General features: G+C 33.9%; 1 protein-coding gene across 1 annotated transcript in view; it reads right to left on the minus strand.

The window, feature by feature from the left end:
* dock1 (dedicator of cytokinesis 1) overlaps nt 1-15,079 on the minus strand; it is a 238,154-nt gene that overhangs the window by 174,963 nt on the left and 48,112 nt on the right. Inside the window, exons 12-18 of the mRNA XM_042735997.1 lie at nt 13,974-14,113; nt 11,759-11,884; nt 11,155-11,279; nt 9,468-9,566; nt 8,622-8,694; nt 4,499-4,602; nt 3,849-4,029 (exon numbers count right to left, since the gene is read on the minus strand). Coding sequence (XP_042591931.1) covers nt 3,849-4,029; nt 4,499-4,602; nt 8,622-8,694; nt 9,468-9,566; nt 11,155-11,279; nt 11,759-11,884; nt 13,974-14,113 — 848 coding nt within the window. The remainder of the gene's footprint in view (nt 1-3,848; nt 4,030-4,498; nt 4,603-8,621; nt 8,695-9,467; nt 9,567-11,154; nt 11,280-11,758; nt 11,885-13,973; nt 14,114-15,079) is intronic.

A 15,079-nucleotide genomic window follows, 5' to 3' on the forward strand; every position in this document is an offset into this window, starting at 1 on the left:
CCCAGACTGACCAATCAGAATCAAGCATACTAACTGAGGCAGAGGATGTGAGCAGAAGAAGAGCAGAGGCTGTGATTCATATCATCTTATCACATCAGCGAGAGAGACAATTCAGAGAGTTAAAGATCCCAACATTTACAAGCCCAGCCTGTGGGTTTAATAAAAAACACATCAGAGAGACAGAAAGAGCTGTCAGGCCACGAGAGAGGAGAGCGGCGCTGTCATTCTTTATTAAAAACGCCTCGTCGCCTTATCATCCGGAAAATCTGCTTCACAAAACTAAAATATCTAAACAAACAACACTCCTGCAGACCGCATCGATTTCTACCTGCGTTTCTGACACAGAAACCAGAAATAGTTGGCGTAGAGGAACAGCGGGGATCCATGGTTCAATATGCTAATGTTTGTTCCATAAAGAGCCTCTATTTTACTTTTGCGACAGAAAACATGCAGACTTTGGGGGGGAAAACGGCCTCGCAGGGGGAAAGTAGGAACCTGTGTGTTTGTATGATAATGTGTTTATATGCTAATGCCTCGGCCTGAGGAATCCTCAGCGACCTCATTACCGCGTCTGCTACCTGCCAAACGCTGATTTTGGGGGGATTTCTGACAAAAGTCTTCATTAACGTGTCGTCTGAATTGCCCCCGCGGCTCAAGGGTCACGTATAACCCTCGTTAGCACCTCTGTAATCAATTCACAAGCACGGCCGGCCTCATAACACGCTATGTGAGAGGAATTATGCCTGCGTCCGGTGGGGATAAGGATGGCCTTTAAAGCGCTCGGATCGCAGACGCTCGTGGCGAGGACTATCGATGCTCGTGTCCGCGTCTGGCAGGGGAGCTTTGAAATTACAGCAGAAAACATCTTGGCATTCTGACGGCAGTGAAGTGTTTGCGAGCTCCGGTTTGGAGTGTCTCGAAGAGTCTCTGAAGCACAAGCTGATTTACATCAAAGATCAGCAACTGTTGCGAAGTTTAATGATATTACACTTATTTCTCACCACTTATTAGAGAGAGAGGAAAGAAGAGAGAGTCACAAGTCAGCTTCGAACGTGAGAATGTGACCAGATTTCTGAAATGGAAACCAGGCTTCAGTTGTTGAAATATCATTTAAATCTCACTTGTAATTATCTATGAATGAAAAAGGGAACAGTAATTTGTTTTCCATATATTATTAGTATAATTACAAATTATGATGTTTGTGTCAATCTGACCCTAACTGGTTTTAATACAGAAACCAAAAATCTAACTATGATAAAATAGTAAATATTAACCATTCAAAAAACTAAAACTAAAATAATAACATATTAAATATTCATATTTAAAAATAATATTAAACAAATATTAAACAGACCAAATATAGTTCAGTTAATAAAATAAAATAAAAAATTGTATCACTGAGATGTGATCATAGTCTTCATCAATATTTTGATTACTAATATTTTGAAGTTTTAGTAATTTAGTTGTGTTTTTGATGTGTATTTTTTGTGTATTTTTTTCTCCCCCCGTTAGTTTTTTTTTTTTTTGTTTTGTTTTTTATGTTTATTTTTTGTGTATTTTTTTATAGAATAGTTGTGTTTATGAGTATTTACGATAAATAAACCTGTGTTAGTTTTAGTAATTTCTATTTGTATGCAATATTTAAATTTTCACAAACTGTAAATATATTGTAACCAATAAGTACTATTTAAATGTTAAAAAGGCATATTAATTAGCAAATTGTAGGCTTATCTTTGTCACCTATTTTTTATTTATGAGTTTGCATCCCTGTGTGTATTTCAGGGTTATTATATGGACATGAAAATACATTTTCAAAAACAAATAACATTTCTAAACCTTTCACTAAAATGAGTATGAACAATGTAAATCTAAAAACAAAAACTAAATCAAAATATTAATAAAAACTATAATAGTATCTCAATGATAGCTAAAGAACGCTGGTTTATTTTCTGAAGGTGCTGTAAAATGGAGACAGTTCCTGGGAAATGGGGACGTCTGGTTATTAAATTGGATTTAAATTTTACTCAAGCGTTTATTCTCAAAGTCAGGACTTCCATTCGTAATGCATGCTGGCCGTTCTCTCATTCATTTTTCAGCCAGTGGTCCGTCTCCTCCTCATACCGCCTCTGGTCTAAATTACAAATGCTAAGAGCTAACCAAGGCTACTCTGTCTTCATCGCTGCGGTGGCAGGGCCAGCACGCTCTCTGATGTGACTTCATGCATCGGTGGCATCACTAACACTCAGCTGCTCTGCATTCTGGTCATGTGACCCTGAATGACTCACACACACAGACACATGAATCTCACTCAAGTGACGTTTACAACATGTCTATATCAGCAGACTGTCACACTTTATGTTGATATAAACATGCTCAAAATATGACCCAGATAACTAAAACCTATGACAGCCCCTCCATAACCCGAATGAAAATGGGGTCAGTATATATAAGGACATTAATACTTTAATTAAACAAGGATGCATTAAACTGATCAAAAGGGGTGTGTTTTTTTAAGGAAATTTTTTATTTAAATATTCTTTTGTGATTTAATGTTTTCATAATTAGTTTTTAAGAAAGATTTCTAAAGGATCATGTGACACTGAAAACTGGAGTAATGATGCTCAAAATTCAGCTTTGACCACAGGAATAAACTACATTTTAACAGATATTCAAATAGAAAATATTTTTCTATTTTAATAATAACTGTAATAAATGTAACTGCAATAATATTTCACAATATTACTGTTTTTACTGTGTTCTGATCAAATACAGCCTTGATGAGCATTTCCTTCAAAAACATAAATAAAAAAAACTTCAAACTTTTGAACAGTAGGGTATAGCTATAATAAAACTATACTATTCTTCTTAACCCATTGTAAAGCTACAGTGTGTGATTTCTTGTTTGAGACTAGAAGACAAAGTTAATTCAGTAACCATTTGGGGAAGTTGTGGCCTAATGGTTAGAGAGTTTGACTCCTAACCCTAAGGTTGTGGGTTCAAGTCTCGGGCCAACAAGGTGTGTGTCCAGGGTGTGTGTGTTCACTGCTGTGTGTGTCCATTTTGGTGGGTTAAATGCAGAGCACTAATTCTGAGTATGGGTCACCATACTTGTCTGTATGTCATGTCATTTGTCAGACTCGTTTAAAACCTGTAAGCCTTTCTGAAAGAGTCATTAAAAAAAACAATGCAAATTAATTGTGTTCCTGTGGCTCAGTGGTAGAGCATTGCGTTAGCAGTGCAAAAGGTTGTGGGTTCGATTCCCAGGGAACAAATGTTAGGTATAAAAAAATTGTTAGCCTGAATGCACTGTAAGTCGCTTTGGATAAAAGCGTGTACTAAAATGCAGAAAAAAATAAAAATAAATTGTTGGACACTAGAATACAAAGTTCATGGAGTAACCACTTCAAAAACCATGAATCAATCTGAAAGATTCATTAAAAATGGTTTAAAATAAATTAAAAATGAATAAAAACTTCACAAATATTAAAACTAATCAAAATGATGAAGCAAAACAAATGAAAACAGATGTATAAAAAACTAATTCAAAATGTTGAAGATCCTAAAATAACATTGGTTGAAATTAGCAAGCTCTTATTTTCAGCTACTTGATATAGAAACCACTTATCATCATAAATTTAATCCATTCTTGGATAAAGTCCACTTTCAAAATACAGTTTCAGTCTGATACGTGTCACAATACTGCAGTAAACTGGTTGCGTACACTGACTTGTCAGCTCTGTTTCTTCTGTTTGTGGTCTTTTTGATAGAGGAATAGAGAAAGGAGAGGAAATGATGGGGAGAAAGAGACAGAATGGGATTGGGTAATGATGCAAGTGGACGTGTCTCACCGTTCTGCGTGAGTTTGGTGGAGCAAACAAGCGTCGAGATCTGAAACGAGTCTTTGGTGATGGAGAAGCTGCCGAGATTCTGCGTGTTCTTCCCGGACGATGGGTTTCTTTCCTCCATCTCTGGTTTGGTGGAGGCCAAGCTCAGGTACATGGTGGAGTCCTCCAGTTTCTTGGCTTCAGCCTACAAATATAGAAACACACAGTCATGAGTACGGTTTGCATGAGATTCTGAGGAATGCATTCAGTGATTGACAGCTGTCAGTCAGTCAACACACTCTTCAGGCTTGTTTAAATCAAATGTAAATGTACGGGTGCTTTAATGTAGCCAGTTTTACACAAGCAGTAAAACCAATATCAGATCAGTTTGTATGATGGTTCACTTGCATAGCTCAAAAAGGATTTGACCAGGTGACACTCCGCATTAATGAAGCTCTTTAATATGCAGATATGAAGACACTAAATACACGAACAAAGCTTAATTGCATAATGATTACATTGTGATGTGGGGTCAAAGGTTAAATGAGACAAACGAGGACAAGCAGCATCAGTATACAGCTCACGTGTGTGTGTGTGTGTGTCTGTGTGTGTCTGTGTGTGTGTGTGTGTGTGTGTGTGTGTGTCTTTGAGATGACTAGCGACTGCGTTTTCACCTTATAGACGATGAGATCGTGTTCTCCGTCCCTCAGCGTTGTGCCGTCGTACCTCATCAGCTTCACAAACGACAGAGCAAAGTTCTTCTCTGATTTATCCTTGCCTATAGAGAAATTGCATATTTATTATAGTTTATTAACAGTCGACCTCTAAACATTTGTTCTTTACATGCACTACAAAGAACAATGCATTCAGAGAGTCATGCCAATGAAATAAAACCACTGTTTTGAATCTGAACTGAATTAAAATTGAATATGAATCTGAAATGCAACTGAATATAAACTGAACTGAGACCAAGTAACGTAGTGGAAGCGTATCATGAACAGCGAAGACTTGAGACACAAACAACGTTATTATATAAAATGTGCTATTTTAAACATCTAAATGTATGTACGTTAAATATATTTATTTATATAAATATTTTAATTTTTTATATAGCATCTAAATTTTAAAGTAAACAAACATTATATTATAAATTATAATAAATTACACAGAATATAAATTGATATGATAGATTTTAAATGTTAATTTAATATATGAAGTATATGAATTTCTATATATATTTCAATTGTTATTGTCATTTAATCATATCTAATACAATTATATATACATTTATTATTCACATGAATGATTGACACTTGTAGTATTATATAAAATAGATTATAAAAACAAGTATAAAATATTAACTGAATTTAAATCTGCTTACTTCGAAGAGGATTACTTTTCCTCTTCTCATAACCTTGACAGTTATATCAAACACAATCATATTTCAGTCAGAAAGCACCTCTGAGAGCCTGTGTGCTTCATCAAGAGCTACAGCAGCGTCTGTGTGACATCCCTGAGGAGCTTCATCCCAGCTGGGACTGATCCACACAAACACCTGAACCTCTGAACTCACAATGCTCTGCTGACAGAGAGTCAGAGGGGTCAGGAGATGACCGACACCACTATCATCAATCATCACTGCGGTACCAGGACAAAGGGAACATGAGGGAAGCAGGTCCGCATCCTGCAGAAAGACTCTGACGGCAGCAGACTGACTCAATCAGGAGGAGATGATGTTTACTGGTGTGTTTTTTTTTCTTACATTCAGAATTCAATCCATAAGAGAAAGACAGACAGGCAGACATCTGCGGTACGACAGGGAAGAAGATCCCTACAACTGATTCTCCCTGACATTTGACTGCCTGTCAGCATCAATCAGTACAAGAGAAATGATTTTAATACCAGTGTTTTAAAGCTTAGATGGCCACAGAAATCCCTACAAACTGAACAGAACTCAATGAACTCAATGTTAGTGTTTCAAAAAAACAAAAAGACCATGGAAACCCCTTTGAACTGGACTAATTATGAACAAAAATGTACTGGAACAGAAATAAATTGGATAAATGTTTGTTTTTGAATAATTATGAAATAAAATGTAATTGAATTGCATTTTAATTCTTTTTATTTTGTTTTATTTTTTATATTGATTTTTTTAGGTTATTTATTTTTTTTTTGTATTTTTTTTTTTTTTTTTTTTTTTTATTAAATTTTGTATTTTGAATTTTATTTTTTTTTTTTTTATTTGTTTTTTTTTTAGTACTTTTTATTTAATTTATAACAAATACTAATTATTTTACGGATTTGATATTAATTTTTATTTATTTTTTTTAAAATTCAGATGACCATGAGTTCTCTAAATTTTGAATTTATTTTCTTTCTCTCATACACATTTATTTGCAGGACCACAATAAAGAGAGAAACGACTTCACATGTGCTAAAAGTTTGGGTTTAGTAAGATGTTTTGATGTTTTTGAAAGAAGTCTCTTATGCTCGCCAAGGCTGCATTTATTTCATAAAAAATACAATAAAAACAGGAATATTATGAAATATTTTTACAATTTAAAATAACAGTTTTCTATTAAAATACATTTTAACAAGTAATTTATTCCTGTGATGCAAAGCTGAATTTTCAGCATCATTTCTCCAGTCTTCAGAGTCACATGACCCTCCAGAAATCATTCTAATATGCTGATTTGCTGCTCAAGTAAAATAATTTAATGAATAGAAAGGGTAAAAGAACAGCATTTATTTGAAATATAAATATTTTGTAATATCACAAAATACTTTGCTATCTTTTTTTAATAAACTGAATGAGTTCTTGCTGAATAAATGTATTGATTTTTTTAAAAAAGTATAAAAAAAACTAGCTGAGTCCTGATCTGACACATAAATAAAGTTCAGAATGATATCATCTTTATAATAATAATAAAAAAAAAAGGTGACACTTTAGCGCTTCCAGACAACAACTGTGCTGAGATCAGCAGTCGCTGTGTGAAACTTCGATACTGTCATAGGGTTTACTCTCAGATCAGCTGACCAGACGTTTATTTGCACCAGATTGTCTGCTCATGCTAAATTATTTGTTTTACATCCTCCGCCCAGCGCCTGGCAACCAGTGCTCAATAACAAGACCCCGCCCCTCATCCTGGCGCTGTGACGGCAGCATGTGGAGGGCAGATGGAGCGGCGCGGCTGCCAGGATAAGGTTGAACATGCGCGGATAAGTCTGATGACCGCAGCCAGACGCCAGACGCCGCTTGGCCCATGAACAAGCTCTCAGGCTTCGCAAACACGCCCGCGTTCACTGCCAGTATGATTCACAAACTCCCTCTCAACAAAACACACAAACAAACAGCCAGAAAACAACTTCAGACCTGCAGAAAAAACTTCCAGTTATAGATGTTCTGAAGGGATATAAGTGGTGTTTCCTCGTGCTGCAATGCAAGGATGTTCTGGGTGTTATTGATGGCATTTCATGTGGTTGCAAAGATATTCAAAATATTACAGTGTGCTGCTGTGTGGTTGCTAGGGAGTTCTGGCCGGTCGCTTGGTCAATGGTATGTTGCACAATAAATAAGCCTTGGATGAGTGCATACTGCCAGTAAATAAATGATTGGATAGATGATTGTGTGTAATACTAGTCTTACAAAAGCAGGATATTCACCAATTCAAATTCTGAAGTACCTAACATAATTAGCATTGGTTACTGAATAAATAAAACAAATAATAATAATAATAATAATAATAATAATAATAGTTAAATAAATAGACAAATTAAAAAACAATTAAAAATAGAATAAAATGTTATGCATTTTGGTTTTCAGAAATAAAATAAGACAAAATAAAAAAAATAAATGTAATGCATATTGGTTTTCAGATACTTAAAATAATTAGAATTGTTTATAACATACTTAAAAATACAATTAAATATAAATTAAGACTAAACAAAAATAAAATGAATACCTAAAATAAAATATCTTGTGTGCATTGTTTTCATATACCTAAAATAATTAGAAAATAATATATAAAAGATTATAGATATATAAAATGAATATAATAGTAATTCATGTTTATATAAGGAATTTTTTGTTGTCAGAGTGTTGCTATGCAGCTGCTAATGTGTTCATAATGTTTTTCATGTGTTGCTAGGGAATTCTGAGTGGTTACTAGGATGATTCAAGGTAAAATTCCATGTCTGTCGAAGTGTAAAACTCTGCTGTTTATTCAAATAGCAAACACTACATATACTACAAACAGTAAAGCCAAGCACCACTAATGCACACTTAACAGTTTATTCAATAACCGCAAACTCATTCAGATGAAAATTACTAGGGCTGCCCTCGACTAAAGATTGAGCGGCCATGCAAAGTTGCTAATACTTTCAGATGATAAGCCATTTTTGAGGTCGATGAATGATAGGCGAGCATTTGGATGTCCTGCCTGATGTACTGTATTACCAAAGACTAGCCATTAATAGATAGTCACGAACTGCGTGACTTCGCCTGTGGGGGTTTTTTTCTGCTACTAAGCGACTAATAAAATTTTGGTCAACTAACGATTAGTCGACTATTAGGAGGCAGCCCTACAAATGACTCTGTCATAATGGAAAGTTATTTTGATAGCCCACCGAGATACAAAGATAAAGAGGCTTGATATTATTTAAAAAGGTGTGAAGCGTGTCGCTGTCTCATGCTGCGGCCACAACCACACTTAAAGTTTACTAGAGTGAGTTTCCAGACCGCTGCTGTGTTAAACGGCTCTGAAAGCGCTCTCCTGTGTGAACGTGCGCTCAACTCACAGTCCTGAGACGATCGGTGCTTGAAGGTGAACCGCAGGTGACTCCTGTTGACATCTTCAATCGGGATCGCGACCTGCAACACAGAATATCACAAAACAGATGAGATGACCTTAGAGAGAGAAACTAGGTCTGGAAAACACCTTAAAGGTCTTGAATATTAATAAAAGAAATACATATGGATCCAAATAGACACTTAAGCAAGGTGCAGTCCTTGTGACCTTTACACTGAACTTTATTCTTCATTTAAACGGTTTAAACAGTTTCAACCATCTAATGCTCTTTTAAGGTTATTAAATATTTAAAAGGGTCAAATCATGCATTTTTCCCCCTTTGAGGCTCGATTATTTTTTAATGTTAATATATGGTATTTTTAGTGCATTAAAAAATACCTCACAAAAGCTACTAAAAATTCCAATATTAGCTTAAAATTAAATAAAATATTAAAACAAAAGATTAAAAAAATAAAATAAGATAAAATAATAAAAATGTTATGCAAGTTGGTTTTCACCTCGCTCAAAATAAGTAGTATCGATAAAAAATAAAATAAAACTAAAAATAAAACATTGAAAAAAAAATGCATGTTGGTTTTCAGCTCAAATTAAGTAGTATCAGTCATAAAATAAAATATGGTTAAATAATACCAAATAAAACATGGCCTGCGTCCCAATGTGCATACTATCCATCCTAAATTATGTGTGATATTAGTCTTTTTTAATACTATCAAGGGCAGATATGATGAATAGTATGCACACTGAGACGCAGGGATATACTCGGAAACAGCACATCTAAACCTTTCCAGAATACAATTGTTCTGAGGTAGGATATGATGGTATAAGTGACACTCACCTTGATGGTTTCAAACCAGCGAGGCTGTTTGACCTGGTAGTAAATGACCGATTTGTATTCCAGAATGCCTTCATCTCCAGCCCCAGGAAATATCACGTTCTAGATGGGAAAGATTATAATAAAAACAGCTATTAAAAACATTAGACATTTAAATCTTCTGAAGTGGAACCTGCGGCCACTATATCGATCATTTTGTCATTGCGCATTCATGCTGACCGGTAAAACAATTTGTTGCACAGAATAATTTAATCTGACTCCCTGCCAAGTTCAGAAGCTAATTCGAGATCAGAAATGACAGATACGAGTTATGAAATATTAAACAACAAAATCTGTTCTACCTGCTGGAAACCATAAGGTGCCCATATGCTGTGAGGAGCAAAAGCACTGCATGCTTTATTGCAATTTATTTTCTTTTTTTCTCTTACCATTGCACACAGTGAGGGTCATGCATTCAACACACAGTCACACAGCTGGCCTGTCAAACCCTGACAAACACACATACATGCTACAGCTGACAGCCACCAATTATGAGCAATAAGCGCCCGGCCGCCCTACAGCTGCAGGACTGAGTGCATGTGAGAAAGATCCATTATGTGGGCAGTAAAAATGAGCACAAGGCAGGGGTGGACGGCAGGTAATAAACAAAAAAAGCAACAAAAGAAAGTAACAAAAGAAACAAAATGTACCAGTAAGTATGAGGCATATGTGCATATCAGCAGGCAAAAATACAAACTTCATAACAGACTATTAGAGAGCAAGTGTGATTGTGTTTAAAGGAAAGTTACAGCTTTAACACAAACAAAGCTCTACAGACAGCATTTATCTCAATTTGCTTAGAATATAATGACTGATTTGATGAGCATTAATTCATTAGTATTCATTTGTTGCTTAAAAAGTGGCTACATCAAGGCAGTTTCATTGCAAAAATTTTTGAATTCATATATTTATTTAGAGCTATTTCTGAATCTTCCTTTTGATGGGCAACTACTTGTCTTGTGTCTTTTATTAAATTATGTATTTATTATTTTTTTATTGAAGACTTATTATTTTCTGCAACAGGGGTTCACAAACTTTTTAGCAACCAAATCCCTTAATAAAATATAAGACATAAAATATTTACTTAAAGAACCCCCTGAGTTTTAAATGATACATTCACATTTAATAATAACCATCATCATTATTATAAATAATTATTTATAGTGTGTGTGTGTGTGTGTGTGTGTGTTAATTAACATTAATTATTAACATTATTATTTATAATTATTTATTGTGTGTGTGTGTGTGTTTGTTTTTTTACGTTTATTTACAAAGTAAAAAGCGACAGTACAAATTTACTTAAAATTGCAGCTTAAACTGATTCAGACCAAAAAAGCTGATTATATAAAATATATATATGCTTTTTTTTTTTTTTTTTTTTTTTTTTTTTTTTATTTTTTTGTTTATATATTTATATGTTATTGATTTTTTTAATTATAGTGTGTATAGAGAAGCAAACTGATTCAGACATATAAATAAATACTCAAACATCCCTAATATTACCAATATAACAGTCATACATACTTACACATAATAAAAAAAAAACTTGCAGCATATAAAAATACATTTTAACATGCTTAGTCATGTACTGCTGGATGTGAATCTGGATTATTCATTACAATGTGTGTCACACACACTGACTGCAGATTACCTCCAGTTTCTTTCCATCTTCATCATGTACAGACATGGTGACCTCCACGTTTTTAGGCGTCGTCTTACTGCCTTTATCAAAATCCCCCTGAACCAGCGTCACGTAAATGTCATTCCGAACATCACCTACAAAAACACGCACAAGGTCTCAGTGTGGCTTATTAACACGATCGATGTGTGATCTACAGCTAAAAATTGCCAGCTTAAAATACAGACCTTTTATTAAGAAAATGCACAAAAGTAGCTGAAAAAGGGCTGCTTGCACATCCATAGGTCATAATCAGCATGCCAGAGTTGTTTATACACTTGGAATTAAATAGCTGCTGTACCTTTAAGATTTCCAAATGTAAATGTTCTGCATGTGAGATGAATATCAGCAACAGCATGAATGCATGCATGAAACTCTGAGAGGATTTTTGTTGATATGTAAATGTGGATAGTCATGTGATAATGTCTAATATGAGGAGTTCCTCATTACTGCAGCGCAGTTTTCATGAATGTTCTGGGTGCTCTTTTCATTGTCAGTGTTCTATGTTAACTGTAATTCAAAGATGACCAATGAAATTATGTTTTATTGTATATACATTCAGTTTGATGATGGATACCTGGCATGATGATTTCTGGGAAGCCCATTTTGCGAGCGACGGCGGTGGAACGGTCCACCAGGTGAGGGAAATCTTTACGGATCTGATGAATATCACCTGGAAGCAACTTCAGCGTAACCCACAAACCTGAAGACCGGAGGAACAGACTGCAGTTACACACACACACACACTTCCTATTTAACTCATTTTAATATCTCATTATTAGTGATCTACAAAAAATAATTAAGAGCACCGGATTAGTTTAATTGCTGAGAAAATACCCGCAGGAAGCAGAGCGACTGTGTTATTTAAAGTGTAGGGATGAACTGTGCTGTGAATATTTTATTCTAAAACATTAAAGATTAAATTGAGCAATCTGAGCAAATAACCTGAGCTGTTCAAAATAAATGATGAAAAACGACTCTGCAGATGAACTAACAAAACACTCAAAAAAAAAAAAAAATCCAATCCATATTTCACCTCAAATCCATAGAAGAAAACAAATTATTTTGTTTTTTAATTTATATATTATATATTCATTTGTTGCTTTATCTCCAAGTTCTCATTATCATAATGAATAATACAACCCATTTATTATTGAAATAAGAATACAAATAAATGTAAAAGAAAATTACATTATGTATACAGCATAATGGTATTGGTTGTGCTTAATTTTATTATTAATATTTTTAATATTAATACTTACATTAAGTGTATATTATAGAATTTGTATGATGATAATACTAAATAATGTCAAATAAATAAAGTTCACATCATTATAGTAATAGTATTTGTTTTGCTGAATTTAAGTTAGGCTTACTTTAATGGCATAAAAAAATTTTTTTGTGTGTATATCAAAGTATTCGCATAATAATAACAACAACATATTAGGAAAAATGTTGAATAAAAATAAAGTATACAGTATGACAGTGTTAAAATATTGTAAATATTGACAACAGGCCAATGCTTGTTAATATTTGCTAATATTTGCTCATCTAACTTTCCAGTCAGTGAATCTGTACAGCTCATTTTCAAAAAGACAGAAAAAAAGTCCTTTAATTTTTAAGATCCTTTCTACCCACAATGCTTTGCATGTCACCTGAATGCCTCCATCATAAATCGTAATTTAATTGGTCTTAATGACTCCAGCTCTATTACCCTCGCTGCTGTTCCTGATTAACCTTGATCATAAACGAGAAGAACCTCTTCATATCTGACTGATCTTAGATTATACTGGAAGTTCACGCACATGTATCTCACTGAACTGCTGGTGATAGCAGGTTTTATCATGCTAGGAGTCACAGGAAGGATGGATTATATTTGTGGCGATGGACTGTGATGTGATCTGCATCCAGACATAATCAGTTCCCATTCTCTTCAGCATGAACAAATTCTCATGCTTATTAAATCCAATTCAGCTTTAACTAATTTTGCTCAATAACTTTGTCATTTGTAAGATTTAGGCCCCTTTAGATTGTGAAAGTGTCTTGGCAGGAGCTCTGCCGCTCAGTTTGATCATATCTGGGACAGTGTCGCTCTCCATCTCCACACATCAGTCTTATCTTCCTGTATTTTTAACTTTCCAAACTTTAACTAGGCTACAAAATGAAGCTGCAGATCATCTCAGCTTTCTTTTGAATCAGAAATATTTACTTATACAGATTTAATTCTATATCTGTAGGTTCATTTTTACAGTACGCTAAAATACAGCATAAAAGAAACCTTTTGGTAACGTAGGGTCCTAGAAAATCTGATTTATTCATTTCATTTTCCTAAATTCCAATTTTTTATTGTTTTATTGGCATGAAAGGCATGAAATATTAATAATTTAACTGATATTCTTTAAATTTGAGGAAACAAAAATGTAACCATTTTATTTTTAACAAGTGCACAACAGAGGTTTACTGTTACAAAAAAAAAAAAAAAGTATTATGCAAAAAAAAAATAAAAATTTAACTGCATAAAAAAAAATTATGCAATATTCCTTAAAGGGCTTTAATCATTTTATTATTACTTCAAGAAGTGCATTCTGCTGTACAATAGTAATATATTTCTGTCACAATTTCTTCAAGTTGAACCAAACCTTTATTTTGACAGGTTGCCATGAAGACCTTTGAGTTTCTGCATGTTTAATGTTTATGATAATAGTTTTTTCCCTAAATTGAGTGTTGAAATGCTGCTAAAATGACTCCGAGCAGCTCTGGAGATGAAAGGTGTTCGCCCCAGTGACCTTTACCTTGACCTTTGTGATTGACCTCTTTGGCGGCGATGACCTTGTTTATGACGGTCTGGAGGAAGTCGTTCTCGCCCGCCACCCTGGGTGAAAAACGGGAGATGTTCAGCTGCCTGTGGCGAATGGCATCATCCAACGCTAGCCTGGAGTTCACACGCGACAGGCAACACGCCAACGGAGAGGAGGAGAGAGAGAGAGAGAAGGAAGACAAAGAGAGAAGAGTAGTAGCCACAGAGAGCCAGACAAGTTTGGAGATGAGCAGAAGAGGAAAAACAGAGATGGATGAAGAAAGCGAGAGGGAGAGAGAGGGAAGACACCAAACAGTGATACAGATACCATGACAGGGACAAAAGCCATTTTGTTAGCAAACAGTAATGCGGGATGGGTGACAGGAGAGACATAGAGAGATGCTGTGATTTCAGAAATGACCCTCATCTCACCCAAACACAGATGAAGCCACTGCCTCTATAAAACCCACTGAGCTGTCTTAATAATAATAATAATAATAATAATAATAATAATAATAATAATAATAATAATAATAATAATAAACCATCACAGTCGCACTACAGACGAATGATACCAAATTATAACAGTCATCATAGTACTAATAAAGCCAATTAAATATAGAACATAAATCAAACAAGATGAAGGACAAGGTACATTTTATATTGATTATAAATAAAATGTACTTTAAAATACATTTGTATTTATATTTGATATAATGCACTGAAATATTATATGAATATTATTTCTGGCCCAATTATTATTATTATTATTATTATTATTATTATTATTATTACTACTACTACTACATATATAAAATGTTATGTTATATATAATATCTATAAAAACCTTTAATAACAAATTTCTTTTTGTTGGTGTTTGTATTTGCAGTTGTTTTTAATTGTGTTCGTAATTGCAGAATAAAGTTTTTTTTTATATATATATATATTATATATATAACATTATATGCATGTAGTATATATATTAATAATAATAATAATAATAAATTTTAATTCAGTGTAATTTTTAACATATATTTTAAATAACCTATATAATATATAATTTAAACAAAAATATCATTATTATTAATTGTTTATTTAAAT

Source organism: Cyprinus carpio, chromosome B12, assembly GCF_018340385.1.
Source record: "Cyprinus carpio isolate SPL01 chromosome B12, ASM1834038v1, whole genome shotgun sequence".
NCBI lineage: Eukaryota > Metazoa > Chordata > Actinopteri > Cypriniformes > Cyprinidae > Cyprinus > Cyprinus carpio.